General features: G+C 47.8%; 1 protein-coding gene across 1 annotated transcript in view; it reads left to right on the top strand.

Annotated features, from left to right (window-relative positions):
* Positions 1 to 15,691, top strand: part of pidd1 (p53-induced death domain protein 1) — a 37,295-nt gene extending 21,604 nt beyond the window's left edge. Inside the window, exons 15-16 of the mRNA XM_065002930.1 lie at positions 3,178 to 3,383; positions 14,264 to 15,691. Coding sequence (XP_064859002.1) covers positions 3,178 to 3,383; positions 14,264 to 14,552 — 495 coding nt within the window. The 3' untranslated portion in view covers positions 14,553 to 15,691. The remainder of the gene's footprint in view (positions 1 to 3,177; positions 3,384 to 14,263) is intronic.
* Positions 15,692 to 16,231: the final 540 nt, after the last annotated feature.

Below are 16,231 nucleotides of genomic sequence, written 5' to 3'. Positions count from 1 at the left end.
TGCTAACCATGTGTATGTGACCGATAACATTTTATTTTGATTTGACATGTCAGAATTTTAAAGGTAATGTCCCTGATATTCAATAGACTTTTAAAGGTAATGTCCCTGATATTCAATAGACTTTTAAAGGTAATGTCCCTGATATTCAATAGACTTTTAAAGGTGATGTCCCTGATATTCAGTAGACTTTTAAAGGTAATGTCCCTGATATTCAATAGACTTTTAAAGGTAATGTCCCTGATATTCAATAGACTTTTAAAGGTAATGTCCCTGATATTCAATAGACTTTTAAAGGTAATGTCCCTCACATTCAATAGACTTTTAAAGGTAATGTCCCTGATATTCAATAGACTTTTAAAGGTAATGTCCCTGATATTCAATAGACTTTTAAAGGTGATGTCCCTGATATTCAATAGACTTTTAAAGGTAATGTATTTGATATTCAATAGACTTTTAAAGGTAATGTCCCTCACATTCAATAGACTTTTAAAGGTAATGTCCCTGATATTCAATAGACTTTTAAAGGTAATGTCCCTGATATTCAATAGACTTTTAAAGGTGATGTCCCTGATATTCAATAGACTTTTAAAGGTAATGTCCCTGATATTCAATAGACTTTTAAAGGTAATGTCCCTCACATTCAATAGACTTTTAAAGGTAATGTCCCTGATATTCAATAGACTTTTAAAGGTAATGTCCCTGATATTCAATAGACTTTTAAAGATAATGTCCCTGATATTCAATAGACTTTTAAAGATAATGTCCCTCACATTCAATAGACTTTTAAAGGTAATGTCCCTGATATTCAATAGACTTTTAAAGGTAATGTCCCTGATATTCATGGGGATGAAGACGGCTGTTGATATTTTGACTCTGCGAGCGTTGGCTCAATCACACATCACCTAAATCAACATAAATGATCAGAAGTCAATCGCAGTACACAGGTTGTTTTGTCTGCGTTCGTTTGAATCCTGGCCTCTCTTTCTCTACATTTACTGTTCTGTGTTAGGTTTATTTTACAAAGACAACGCACATTAATCAATATCTTCTGTAAAATAGAGTTTTACAAAGCATATTCCTCTTTTATGTTGAGGATGTTTAAACATTCTATTGAAACTCCCAGAGTCTTTATCACCGTAATGTTAAAGATAAAGATGAAACCGATCCATCCTCCTATTGCGCTCCTCGGATGCGATCTCAAGGTGTTTACTAAAATACTCTGCAAACAGACTAAATAAATGCATTTCGACTATAATTCATCGTGACAAAACTGGTTTCATCCCAGGCAGATTCTCATTTTTTGGGGCGGCAGGGTAAGCCTAGTGGTTAGAGTGTTGGAAGGTTGAAAGTTCAAACCCCCGAGCTGACAAGGTACAAATCTGTCGTTCTGCCCCTGAACAGGCAGTTAACCCACTGTTCCTAGGCCGTTATTGAAAATAAGAATGTGTTCTTAATTAACTGACTTGCCTAGTTAAATAAAGGTAAAATAAAATAACATTTTCCAATCGTCAGGCGACTGACCAATGAATATCATGTGTCAAAGATTCAAAAGTTGCCATTGTTTGACCAAGTGGAATGGAACTACATTATGACAGTAGTAATTTAGTTTTGTTAGTTTGTTATTTGTTATTTAGTTTAGTTTTGGGTTGAAATACTATACTGGGAAAAAAAAAAAAAAAAATATATATATATATATATATATACACACAACATGCAAAAAAATTCAATGATTTTACCGAGTTTATAGTTCATATAAGGAAATCAGTCAATTGAAATAAATTTATTAGGCCCTAATCTATGGACTGGGCAGGGGCGTAGCCATGGGTGGCCCACCGACTTGGGAGCCAGGCCCAGCCAATGAAAATACCTTTTTTTGCCAGACAAAAATGCTGCTCTGTTTTGTCAGCTGCCCTGGTGGCTGATCTCAGACGATCCTGCATGTGAAAAAAACAGATATGGAGGTCCTGGGCTAGCGTGGTTACACGTGGTCTGCGGTTGTGAGGCTGGTTGATGTACTGCCAAATTCCCTAAAACAACGTTGGATGCGGCTTATGGTAGAGAAATGTACATTAAATTATCTGGCAACAGCTCTGGTGGACATTCCTGCAGTCAGCATGCCAATTGCACGCTCCCTCAAAAATTGACATCTGTGGCATTGTGTTGTGTGACAAAACTGCACATTTTAGTTGCCTTTTATTGTCCCAAGGTGCACCTGTGTAATGATCATGCTGTTTAGTCAGCTTCTTGATATGCAAACCTGCCAGGTGGATGGATTATCTTGGGAAAGGAGAAACACTCACAAACAAGGATGTAAACACATTTCTGCACAACATTTGAAAGATATAACATTTTTGTGCACATGGAACATTTCTGGGATCTTTTATTTCAGCTCGTGAAACATGGGACACTTTACATGTTGCGTTTTTATATTTTTGTTCAGTATATGCGTTCCCGACAGCTTCAGTTCTCATTTCAATAAATCACCTCCGTTTTCACTTCAACGTTCCTGTCGCCAGGGGTGCCCCTTGAGTCCTTTGCTATTTGGAAGCCCTACCTAGCTGTTAGTATCAGGAGCCATGTTTTCATTGCTCTGCTGAACATGGTCCCTCTATATGCGGATGGCGTCATTTTGTTTCTTTCGAAGAGTCACTCCCACCGCTGTTGGAGCTCATCGAATCATTTGGAGCTTCTCTTGGTACACCATAAACTTTAAAATCACAAAGAAAAAAGAAAAATATTTAAGTGTTGTCATCCCCAAGGATGCTGAATTGATTTATAATTGGAACTACAGCATCTCGACTTGATAGAGAAGTTAAACACTGAGATCTGGAGAGTGTTGCCTCTATCTGTGATAGGCTGTGTTATTAAAATGGCTACATGATCTCTTTCAGAATCTGTATATTTTTTAACATCTTGCCTTTTTGTGTGGGGATACAAAGTACACCCACTCAGGCTATGAACTCTGATTGGATAGTAATGGTATGAGCCTCTTCCTCTACTTCCTGTCTTCACCACCCACTCAGGCTATGAACTCTGATTGGATAGTAATGGTATGAGCCTCTTCCTCTACTTCCTGTCTTCACCACCCACTCAGGCTATGAACTCTGATTGGATAGTAATGGTATGAGCCTCTTCCTCTACTTCCTGTCTTCACCGACCTCTCTCCCTTCTCCTCAGGGCCTAAACTCAGAGGGTGGTAGTAATGGTATGGACTGGGAGCAGCCTCAGTACCCTCCACTGAACCTGGGCGACCCAGAGAGCGGGTACCTGACTGAGGCTAACCTGCTGGCCATCTCCCTGCAGATCGGACAGGACTGGAGGTCCATTGGCATCAACCTGGGAATCAGCTACCAGGAGCTGGACCGCATGCAGTACAAATACAGGTGGGCATGTTCATTAGGCACCAAATGTAAGAAAACTGAGCGAAACAGGGAGGCATTACCTGTACTTATCCAATAAGAAACACTCATTTTGCATTAAGTACAAATACACCTGGGCATGATGGTTACTGTGATGGAGAACCAGGGTCCTGTTCATTAGGCACCAAATGTAATTCATAACCCGTCCTTAACCCATCCATAACCCATCTATAACCCATTCATAACCCATTCATAACCATTCATAACCCGTCCTTAACCCATCCATAACCCATCCATAACCCATTCATAACCATTCATAACCCGTCCTTAACCCATTCATAACCTATAGCCCATCCATAACCCATCTATAACCCATCCATAACCCATCCATAACCCATCCATAACCCATCTATAACCCATCTATAACCCATCCATAACCATCCATAACCCATTCATAACCCATTCATAACCCATTCATAACCCATTCATAACCCATCCATAACCCATCTATAACCCATTCATAACCCATTCATAACCCATCCATAACCCATCCATAACCCATTCATAACCCATTCATAGCCCATCCATAACCCATCCATAACCCATCCATAACCCATTCATAACCCATTCATAGCCCATCCATAACCCATTCATAACCCATCCATAACCCATTCATAACCCATCCATAACCCATTCATAACCCATTCATAACCCATCCATAACCCATCCATAACCCATTCATAACCATCCATAACCCATTCATAACCCATTCATAGCCCATCCATAACCCATCCATAACCCATTCATAACCCATTCATAGCCCATCCATAACCCATTCATAGCCCATCCATAACCCATCCATAACCCATCCATAACCATTCATAGCCCATCCATAACCCATTCATAACCCATTCATAAGCAGTGGCTATTACATCTTTATCATGGTCATTTCCCTTTTTGAGATGAGCGGGAACAAGAGGGATGCAGATTTGCTAAATGTAGTTCTTGTTTTCTGTGCCAACCCAGTGTACTATTTCTGGATGAGAGGGGATGAAGTGATGTGCTCCATGTGTGGGCAGGCACATGGACTATTAGCATAGGATAACTAAAGTCCTTCAATTCTCACTGGAGGGATTTAACTTGTAAGGAGTCTGGAAGAGACATGCAGGGGGAGTCGGGGGAGAGAAGAGAGAATATATAGAAAGAGAGAGGGAGAGTATAGAAAGAGAGAGGGAGATGTATAGAAAGAGAGAGGGAGATGTATAGAGAGGGAGAGGGAACGGAGTGGTGTAGAGAGAGGAGAGGGAATGGAGAGGGAGGAGAGGGAACGGAGTGGTGTAGAGAGAGGGAGGAGAGGGAACGGAGTGGTGTAGAGAGAGGGGGAGGAGAGGGAACGGAGTGGTGTAGAGAGAGGGAGGAGAGGGAACGGAGTGGTGTAGAGAGAGGGGGAGGAGAGGGAACGGAGTGGTGTAGAGAGAGAGGGAGGAGAGGGAACGGAGTGGTGTAGAGAGAGGAGGAGAGGGAACGGAGTGGTGTAGAGAGAGGGAGGAGAGGGAACGGAGTGGTGTAGAGAGGGGAGGAGAGGGAACGGAGTGGTGTAGAGAGAGGGGAGGAGAGGGAACGGAGTGGTGTAGAGAGAGGGGAGGAGAGGGAACGGATCCATGGTGTAGAGAGAGAGGGAGGAGAGGGAACGGACCCATGGTGTAGAGAGAGAGGGAGGAGAGGGAACGGAGTGGTGTAGAGAGAGGGGGAGGAGAGGGAACGGAGTGGTGTAGAGAGAGGGGAGGAGAGGGAACGGAGTGGTGTAGAGAGAGGGAGGAGAGGGAACGGAGTGGTGTAGAGAGAGAGGAGGAGAGGGAACGGAGGGTAACCCATCCAGAGGGGGAGGAGAGGGAACGGAGTGGGTAGAGAGGGGGAGGAGAGGGAACGGATTCATGGTGTAGAGAGAGGGGGAGGAGAGGGAACGGAGTGGTGTAGAGAGAGGGAGGAGAGGGAACGGAGTGGTGTAGAGAGAGGGGAGGAGAGGGAACGGAGTGGTGTAGAGAGAGAGGGAGGAGAGGGAACGGATTGGTGTAGAGAGAGAGGAGGAGAGGAACGGAGTGGTGTAGAGAGGGGGAGGAGAGGGAACGGAGTGGTGTAGAGAGAGGGGGAGGAGAGGGAACGGAGTGGTGTAGAGAGAGGAGAGGGAACGGAGTGGTGTAGAGGAGGAGAGGGAACGGAGTGGTGTAGAGGGGAGGAGAGGGAACGGAGTGGTGTAGAGGGAGGAGAGGGAACGGAGTGGTGTAGAGGGGGAGGAGAGGGAACGGAGTGGTGTAGAGGGGGAGGAGAGGGAACGGAGTGGTGTAGAGGGGGAGGAGAGGGAACGGAGTGGTGTAGAGAGAGGGGAGGAGAGGGAACAGAGTGGTGTAGAGGGAGGAGAGGGAACAGAGTGGTGTAGAGAGGGAACAGAGTGGTGTAGAGGGAGGAGAGGGAACGGAGTGGTGTAGAGGGAGGAGAGGGAACGGAGTGGTGTAGAGGGAGGAGGGGGAACGGAGTGGTGTAGAGGGAGGAGAGGGAACAGAGTGGTGTAGAGGGAGGAGAGGGAACAGAGTGGTGTAGAGGGAGGAGAGGGAACGGAGTGGTGTAGAGGGAGGAGGGGGAACGGAGTGGTGTAGAGGGAGGAGAGGGAACGGAGTGGTGTAGAAGGAGGAGAGGGAACGGAGTGGTGTAGAGGGAGGGAGAGAACTGAGTGGTGTAGAGGGAGTAGGGGGAACGGAGTGGTGTAGAGAGGGAATGGAGTGGTGTAGAGAGAGGGAGATAACTGAGTGGTGTAGAGAGAGGGAGATAACTGAGTGGTGTAGAGAGAGGGAGAGAACTGAGTGGTGTAGAGAGAGGTAGAGAACTGAGTGGTGTAGAGAGAGGGAGATAACTGAGTGGTGTAGAGAGAGGGAGATAACTGAGTGGTGTAGAGAGATGGAGAGAACTGAGTGGTGTAGAGAGAGGGAGAGAACTGAGTGGTGTCGGGAGAGGGAGAGAACTGAGTGGTGTCGGGAGAAAGAGAGAATTGAGTGGTGTATAGAGAGAGAGAGAACTGAGTGGTGTGTAGAGAGAGAGATAACTGAGTGGTGTGTAGAGAGAGAGATAACTGAGTGGTGTGTAGAGAGAGAGATAACCGAGTGGTGTATAGAGAGAGATAACTGAGTGGTGTAGAGAGAGATAACAGAGTGGTGTAGAGAGAGAGATACCCGAGTGGTGTAGAGAGAGAGATAACCGAGTGGTGTAGAGAGAGAGATAACCGAGTGGTGTAGAGAGAGAGATAACTGAGTGGTGTAGAGAGAGATAACAGAGTGGTGTAGAGAGAGAGATAACCGAGTGGTGTAGAGAGAGAGATAACCGAGTGGTGTAGAGAGAGAGATAACCGAGTGGTGTAGAGAGAGAGATAACCGAGTGGTGTAGAGAGAGAGATAACTGAGTGGTGTAGAGAGAGAGATAACTGAGTGGTGTAGAGAGAGAGATAACCGAGCGGTGTAGAGAGAGAGAGAGATAACCGAGTGGTGTAGAGGGAGAGATAACCGAGTGGTGTAGAGAGAGATAACTGAGTGGTGTAGAGAGAGAGATAACCGAGTGGTGTAGAGAGAGAGATAACTGAGTGGTGTAGAGAGAGAGATAACCGAGTGGTGTAGAGAGAGAGATAACTGAGTGGTGTAGAGAGAGAGAGATAACCGAGTGGTGTAGAGAGAGAGAGATAACCGAGTGGTGTAGAGAGAGAGATAACTGAGTGGTGTATAGAGAGAGACATATACATCTGAGTATCAGTGTGATCTCCTGCAGTGTTCCAGATGGCTTCGTGACGATTTACAAAAAAAGGGATTAAAACAAACATTCTCCCCCATTGATATTCAGTGGGCAGCATTTCTGTCAGTTTGAGGATGACGAACATGCTAACAAACACAAAAAAGATGGCTTCAGTGCTGATGCTGCAGAAAAACACGTTATATGGTATTTTTATGAGAGACAGAGAGAGGGGCGAGAGACAGAGAGAGGGGCGAGAGACAGAGAGAGGGGGAGAGACAGAGAGAGGGGGAGAGGGGAGAGGAGAGGGGGACCGAGAGGGGAGACAGAGAGAGGGGGAGACAGAGAGAGGGGGAGAGACAGAGAGAGGGGGGGAGACAGAGAGAGGGGGAGAGACAGAGAGAGGGGGAGAGACAGAGAGAGGGGGAGAGACAGAGACAGAGAGAGGGGGAGAGACAGAGAGAGGGGGAGGAGACAGAGAGAGGGGGAGAGACAGAGAGAGAGGGGAGAGACAGAGAGAGAGGGGGAGAGACAGAGGGGGAGGAGACAGAGAGAGGGGAGAGAGACAGAGAGAGGGGAGAGACAGAGGGGGGAGACAGAGAGAGGGGGAGGAGAGGGGGAGGAGGGAGGGGGAGACAGAGAGAGGGGGAGGAGACAGAGAGAGGGGGGGAGAGAGAGAGGGGGGGGAGAGACAGAGAGACAGGGGGAGGAGACAGAGAGACAGGGGGAGAGACAGAGAGGGGGAGACAGAGAGAGGGGAGAGACAGAGAGGGGGGAGACAGAGAGAGGGGGAGAGACAGAGAGAGGGGGAGGAGACAGAGAGAGGGGGAGAGACAGAGAGAGAGGGGGAGGAGACAGAGAGAGGGGGAGAGACAGAGAGAGGGGGAGAGACAGAGAGAGGGGGGAGAGACAGAGAGAGGGGGAGAGAGACAGAGGAGGGGGAGACAGAGAGAGGGGGAGGAGACAGAGAGAGGGGGGAGGAGACAGAGAGGGGGAGAGACAGAGAGAGAGGGGAGAGACAGAGAGGGGGAGGAGACAGAGAGAGGGGGAGAGACAGAGAGAGGGGGAGGAGACAGAGAGAGGGGAGGAGACAGAGAGAGGGGGAAGAGACAGAGGAGAGACAGAGAGAGGGGGGAGACAGAGAGAGGGGGAGGAGACAGAGAGAGGGGGGAGACAGAGAGAGGGGGAGGAGACAGAGAGAGGGGGAGGAGACAGAGAGAGGGGGAGGAGACAGAGAGAGAGGGGGAGGAGACAGAGAGAGGGGGAGAGACAGAGAGAGGGGGAGGAGACAGAGAGAGGGGGGGGAGGAGACAGAGAGAGGGGGAGGAGACAGAGAGAGGGGGAGAGACAGAGAGAGGGGGAGAGACAGAGAGAGGGGGAGGGGAGACAGAGAGAGGGGGAGGAGACAGAGAGAGGGGGGAGGAGACAGAGAGAGGGGGAGGAGACAGAGAGAGGGGGAGAGACAGAGAGAGGGGGAGAGACAGAGAGAGGGGGAGAGACAGAGAGAGGGGGAGAGACAGAGAGAGGGGAGGAGACAGAGAGAGGGGGAGGAGACAGAGAGAGGGGGAGGAGACAGAGAGAGGGGGAGGAGACAGAGAGAGGGGGAGGAGACAGAGAGAGGGGGAGAGACAGAGAGAGGGGGAGGAGACAGAGAGAGGGGGGAGAGACAGAGAGAGGGGGAGGAGACAGAGGGGGAGAGACAGAGAGAGGGGGAGGAGACAGAGAGAGGGGGAGGAGACAGAGAGAGGGGGAGGAGACAGAGAGAGGGGGAGAGACAGAGAGGGGGGAGGAGACAGAGAGAGGGGGAGGAGACAGAGAGAGGGGGAGGAGACAGAGAGGGGGAGAGAGAGAGAGGGGAGAGACAGAGAGAGGGGGAGGAGACAGAGAGAGAGGGGAGAGACAGAGAGAGGGGGAGGAGACAGAGAGAGAGGGGAGGAGACAGAGAGAGGGGAGGAGACAGAGAGAGGGGAGGAGACAGAGAGAGGGGGAGGAGACAGACAGAGAGAGGGGGGAGAGACAGAGAGAGAGGGGGGAGGAGACAGAGAGAGGGGGGGAGGAGACAGAGAGAGAGGGGAGGAGACAGGGGAGAGAGAGGGGAGGAGACAGAGAGAGAGGGGGAGGGACAGAGAGAGACAGAGAGAGAGAGGACAGAGAGAGGGGGAGGAGACAGAGAGAGGGGGAGGAGACAGAGAGAGGGGGAGGAGACAGAGAGAGAGGGAGGAGACAGAGAGAGAGGGGAGGAGACAGAGAGAGGGGGAGGAGACAGAGAGAGAGGGGAGGAGACAGAGAGAGGAGGAGACAGAGAGAGAGGGGAGGAGACAGAGAGAGAGGAGGAGAGAGAGAGGGGGAGGAGACAGAGAGAGAGGGAGGAGACAGAGAGAGGGGGAGGAGACAGAGAGAGGAGGAGACAGAGAGAGAGGGGAGGAGACAGAGAGAGAGGGGAGGAGACAGAGAGGGGAGGAGACAGAGAGAGGGGGGGAGGAGACAGAGAGAGGGGGGGAGGAGACAGAGAGAGAATGTGTGACTTGAATTAAATGTGTTTTTTATTAATTATCTGTATTGTGTGTGTGTGTGTGTGTGTGTGTGTGTGTGTGTGTGTGTGTGTGTGTGAATGGAAATAGTCTTTGAAAAGGCAAGACTTCTATGTCAATGGTATCATGAGTCCTCAATTTATCTCTTTCTTCTGTGAGTCGGTCTTCAGAGCAGTATTTCTACGTGATTCTACAGCTATGGCGTGAGCCCTCCTCTGCTGAACAACATTACAGTCACGCCTGACAAGGCCAATGAACACCGTGCCTCACCGGAAGCTGTCCCACTTAGTGAGAGTGTGTTCATGCTTCTGGACGTTGTGTTATTAAAGCTAACCAGGTAACCAGCTAACCAGGTAACCAGGTTTCGTGACTTTCCTGCTGAATCTGTTATTGATTACGAAGGCTAAAAAGCCTGGGTTTGGGTTCATGACCAAATTAAAAGACACTGACGCTTTGTTGTCGGGTCTCGGCGGTCGGGTCAGCTTGTGTGTGGGGACGGTGTCAGGAACAGTGGCTCTGCCTCGGTCAAGCACCGTTTAACCTCTCTTCCCGGACTTGGTCGACGATCTCTCGTTTAGCTACTTCCTATATCTCTCTCGTTTAGCTACTTCCTATATCTCTCTCGTTTAGCTACTTCCTATATCGCTCTCTCGTTTAGCTACTTCCTAGAGAGAGGGGGGAGCTCTCTCGTTTACCTACTTCCTATAGCTCTCTCGTTTAGCTACTTCCTATAGCTCTCTCGTTTAGCTACTTCCTATAGCTCTCTCGTTTAGCTACTTCCTATAGCTCTCTCGTTTAGCTACTTCCTATAGCTCTCTAGTTTAGCTACTTCCTATATCTCTTGTTTAGCTACTTCCTATATCTCTCTCGTTTAGCTACTTCCTATATCTCTCTCGTTTAGCTACTTCCTATATCTCTCTCGTTTAGCTACTTCCTATATCTCTCTCGTTTAGCTACTTCCTATATCTCTCTCGTTTAGCTACTTCCTATATCTCTCTCGTTTAGCTACTTCCTATATCTCTTTCGTTTAGCTACTTCCTATATCTCTCTCGTTTAGCGACTTCCCATAGCTCTCTCGTTTAGCGACTTCCTATATCTCTCTCGTTTAGCTACTTCCTATATCTCTCTCGTTTAGCTACTTCCTATATCTCTCTCGTTTAGCTACTTCCTATATCTCTCTCGTTTAGCGACTTCCCATAGCTCTCTCGTTTAGCTACTTCCTATATCGCTCTCGTTTAGCTACTTCCTATATCTCTCTCGTTTAGCTACTTCCTATATCTCTCTCGTTTAGCTACTTCCTATATCTCTCTCGTTTAGCTACTTCCTATATCTCTCTCGTTTAGCTACTTCCTATATCTCTCTCGTTTAGCTACTTCCTATAGCTCTCTCGTTTACCTACTTCCTATAGCTCTCTCGTTTAGCTACTTCCTATATCTCTCTCGTTTAGCTACTTCCTATATCTCTCTCGTTTAGCTACTTCCTATATCTCTTGTTTAGCTACTTCCTATATCTCTTTCGTTTAGCTACTTCCTATATCTCTCTCGTTTAGCTACTTCCTATAGCTCTCTCGTTGACCTACTTCCTATAGCTCTCTCGTTTAGCTACTTCCTATAGCGCTCTCGTTTAGCTACTTCCTATATCTCTCTCGTTTAGCTACTTCCTATATCTCTCTCGTTTAGCTACTTCCTATATCTCTCTCGTTTAGCTACTTCCTATATCTCTCTCGTTTAGCTACGTCCTATATCTCTCTCGTTTAGCTACTTCCTATAGCTCTCTCGTTTAGCTACTTCTTATATCTCTCTCGTTTAGCTACTTCCTATATCGCTCTCGTTTAGCTACTTCCTATATCGCTCTCGTTTAGCATACGTAGCATCCAGTCGCTTGGTTATTCTAATCGGACCGATCTGTGGTCAGAGAGATTCTCGAGACCTAAGGAAGAGGTCATCAAGGACATAAAGATCATTAAGGACAACTACCACCCGAGCCACTGCCTGTTCACCCCGCTATCATCCAGAAGGCGAGGTCAGTACAGGTGCATCAAAGCTGGGGACCGAGAGACTGAAAAACAGCTTCTATCTCAAGGCCACCTCTTGCTTCTACTCGGGACGCTTGCGTCCCATCTAGAGCTCTGGAAATGCAAATGCGCTACGCTAAATGCTAATAGTATTAGTTAAAACTCAAACGTTCATTAAAATACACATGCAGGGTATTGAATTAAAGCTACACTCGTTGTGAATCCAGGCAACAAGTCAGATTTTTAAAATGCTTTTCGGCGAAAGCATGAGAAGCTATTATCTGATAGCATGTAACACCACAAAAGACCCGCAGGGGACGTAAACAAAATAATTAGCATATTTGGCGCTACACAAACCGCACAATAAAATAGAAAACATTCATTACCTTTGACCATCTTCTTTGTTGGCACTCCTAGATGTCCCATAATCACTATTGGGTCTTTTTTTCGATTAAATCGGTCCATATATAGCCTAGATATGTAGACTGTGTGATCAACGAAAAAAAACAGTGTTTCATAACGTAACGTCATTTTTTAAAATTCAAAAAGTCGAAGATAAACTTTCACAAAACACTTCGAAATACTTTTGTAATGCAACTTTAGGTATTAGTAAACGTTAATAAGCGATCAAATTAATCACAAGACGAAGTATATTCTATAGCTGTCCGTCTGGAAAAATGTCCGGCTAGAAACTCCACCAAAATATCCGGTCCTAGACCTGAAGAACTGCGCTGCCTTGCATCTGTTTGACCAAGAAACAAATCGTAGGCAAATGACAAGACTCTAGACACCGTGTGGAAGCTGTAGGTACTGCAACCTCAGCCTCATTAATTGTGGTTCACCTTTATCAATGGGTTCAAGTCGCGCAGCAATATATTTTTCCATTTTCAGTGATCAGGTTTTCCTGCGCTTTTCGATGAAACTCCCGTTCTGGTAAAGCCACATCCGTGATTTAACCAGTTTTATAAACGTCTGAGTGTTTTCTATCCACACATACTAATCATATGCATATACTATATTCCTGGCATGAGTAGCAGGGCGCTGAAATGTTGCGCGATTTTTAACAGAATGTTCGAAAAAGTAGAGGGTAGGAGTAACAGGTTAAACAGCCATCACTAACATTGAGTGGCTGCTGCCAACACACAGACTCAAATGTCCAGCCACTTTAATCATAAAAAATGGGATGTAATAAAAGTATCACTAGTCACTTTAAACAATGCCACTTTATATAATGTTTACATACCCTACATTACTCATCTCATATGTATATACTGTACTCTATACCATCTACTGCATCTTGCCTATGCCGTTCGGCCATCACATATTCTTATTCGTTCCTTTACACTTGTGTGTGTATAAGGTTGTTGTTGTGAAATTGTTAGAATACTTGTTAGATATTACTGCACGGTCTTAACTAGAAGCACAAGCATTTCACTACACTCGCATTAACATCTGCTAACCATGTGTATGTGACCAATAACATCTGCTAACCATGTGTATGCGACCAATAAAATGTGATTTGATTTAACTGTCGGGTTGTAACTCTGTGTGGTCTGCCGCGGGTCGTTTCATTTGGTGTCTACTGGGATCGGCTTTGGGGCGTTTATCTTTCATGTCTCCTGTGTTGTACCCAGTTGACCAACTGAACGGGAACGTAGAGTTGGGACTATAAAACTATAACACCTGTTTTGCCTCGCGTTGCCCTGGAATCGGTGAAGACCGGTACTGAAGGAGTTCATCTGTAGCTCCGGGTTTATCGCCTGCGGAAGGCGGAGCTTCTGGTGAGGCACGGTGTTCATTGGCCTTTTCAGGCGTGATTCTGCTGTTCTCCAGAAGGGATAGCTGTGTTGTACCTTATTTACCTCCTTCAGGGAACATAGTTATATTCACAACTGTACGTTTTCTCCTGCTGGTGTCTGTCTATCTGTCTGTCTGTCTGTCTGTCTGTCTGTCTGTCTGTCTGTCTCTGTCTCTTTAGATTCCCTGTTGGTTACATAGAGGGCAAAACCTTACATTTGTCGAAGCCCTTACAGATACCTCTCTCGCTCTCTCCTTCTTTCTCTTTCCCTTTCTCTCTCTCTCTGTCTGTCCTCTCCTCTCTCTCCATCTCTCTCTCTCTATCTCTCTCTCTCTCCATCTCTCTCTCTCTCCATCTCTCTCTTGCTCCATCTCTCTCTCGCTCCATCTCTCTCTCGCTCCATCTCATCTCTCTCTCTCTCTCCATCTCTCTTGCTCCATCTCTCCCTCTCTCTCTCTCTCGCTCCATCTCTCTCTCTCTCTCTCTTGCTCCATCTCTCTCTCTCTCTCTCTCTCTCTCTCTCTCTCTCTCCTCTCTCTCGCTCCATCTCTCTCTCTCGCTCCATCTCTCTCTCTCGCTCCATCTCTCTCTCTCTCTCGCTCCATCTCTCTCTCTCTCTTGCTCCATCTCTCTCTCTCTCTCGCTCTCTTGCTCCATCTCTCTCTCTTGCTCCATCTCTCTCTCTTGCTCCATCTCTGCTCCATCTCTCTCTCTCTGCTCCATCTCTCTCTCTTGCTCCATCTCTCTCTGTCGCTCCATCTCTCTTTCCTCTCTCCCCTCCCGCCTCCAGAGACAACCTAGGGGCCGTGGTGTTGGAGATGCTGTTCCACTGGGCCCGGGGTCAGCAGCAGGAGGGTGTTGGGTTGCGTCCCGCTGGAGGTCCAGGCCAGCAGGGTATTGGTGCAGTGCCCAGGTTGATAGATGCCATGGTGGAGAGTGGCAGGAGGGACCTGGCTGAGGAGATTAAAGACATAGTGAGGCTAGGAACCCGGAAGTATAATGAGTCACTGAGGAGGGTGGGCCTAGAAGAGGAAGAGAAGAGGCCTTCAACAGACACAGATCCCTCACCTTCACACTGAACCAACTGACAGAGGGAGTATAGAGAGTCAATGAGGAGAGTGAGATTACAGGAAGAGACCACCTCATCTTCACACTGAGGAGTGTGAGATTACAGGAAGAGAACACCTCATCTTCACACTGAGATTGCAGGAAGAGACCACCTCATCTTCACACGGAGGAGAGTGAGATTAGAGGAAGAGGAGATGACTGAACTCATCCCTTCATTCTGAAGCAGTAGACTGAACTCATCCCTTCATTCTGAAGCAGTAGACTGAACTCATCCCTTCATTCTGAAGCAGTAGACTGAACTCATCCCTTCATTCTGAAGCAGTAGACTGAACTCATCCCTTCTTTCTGAAGCAGGAGACTGAACTCATCCCTTCTTTCTGAAGCAGGAGACTGAACTCATCCCTTCTTTCTGAAGCAGTAGACTGAACTCCGTAAAACACTGGGGTTTAAAGTAACTGTTTCTATGAAATGTGATCTATAATTAATTACAATATGAGTGAAATAGTCTTCCTTCTAAATAGTCTTCTTTAAATGTGTTAAAAAGCAACTTTTCTGTGTTGTAATGGTGTGGCCGTATATGGTAATTGAAAATATTCACGCAAGCAGAATGCTGATTGGATATAGCAAGCTTTTTTCTTTAAACTTTCTGTTTTTAGATACAAGTGTGAGGTACGGTTTTTAAAGTGTTTTGTCTCCAATTTATGCTCTGGCCACAAATACAAGTATAGGATAAGTCAACAACATTATTTGGGTTTGAGCTAACAGAATATGAACTTTTAAATGTGAGATTTTCACTGGACAGTTACTTGAAGCCCTTGGAAAGCCTCAGGCCGGACCAGCCGGTTCTGCAGTGGAAAGCCTCAGGCCGGACCAGCCGGTTCTGCAGTGGAAAGCCTCAGGCCGGACCAGCCGGTTCTGCAGTGGAAAGCCTCAGGCCGGACCAGCCGGTTCTGCAGTGGAAAGCCTCAGGCCGGACCAGCCGGTTCTGCAGTGGAAAGCCTCAGGCCGGACCAGCCGGTTCTGCAGTGGAAAGCCTCAGGCCGGACCAGCCGGTTCTGCAGTGGAAAGCCTCAGGCCGGACCAGCCGGTTCTGCAGTGGAAAGCCTCAGGCCGGACCAGCCGGTTCTGCAGTGGAAAGCCTCAGGCCGGACCAGCTGGTTCTGCAGTGGAAAGCCTCAGGCCGGACCAGCCGGTTCTGCAGTGGAAAGCCTCAGGCCGGACCAGCGGTTCTGCAGTGGAAAGCCTCAGGCCGGACCAGCCGGTTCTGCAGTGGAAAGCCTCAGGCCGGACCAGCCGGTTCTGCAGTGGAAAGCCTCAGGCCGGACCAGCTGGTTCTGCAGTGGAAAGCCTCAGGCCGGACCAGCCGGTTCTGCAGTGGAAAGCCTCAGGCCGGACCAGCCGGTTCTGCAGTGGAAAGACTCAGGCCGGACCAGCCGGTTCTGCAGTGGAAAGACTCAGGCCGGACCAGCCGGTTCTGCAGTGGAAAGACTCAGGCCGGACCAGCCGGTTCTGCAGTGGAAAGCCTCAGGCCGGACCAGCTGAACTATTTCAGTTGTGTGTTCCAGTCTTGCTCAGCTGCAGAGATGGTGGCTCCACACTAGGTACAGATGGCCGTCTTACACTTGACTAACTTGGACACCCGCCGTGTGTGGTATGGTCTGGATAGTGTGTACCACAACCCAGCCGCCAG

This window comes from Oncorhynchus nerka, linkage group LG17 (genome assembly GCF_034236695.1).
Source record: "Oncorhynchus nerka isolate Pitt River linkage group LG17, Oner_Uvic_2.0, whole genome shotgun sequence".
In the NCBI taxonomy this organism is placed as follows: Eukaryota; Metazoa; Chordata; class Actinopteri; order Salmoniformes; family Salmonidae; genus Oncorhynchus; species Oncorhynchus nerka.
Note: the sequence above shows the minus strand (reverse complement) of the source record. Positions and strands in the feature narration are given on the sequence as shown.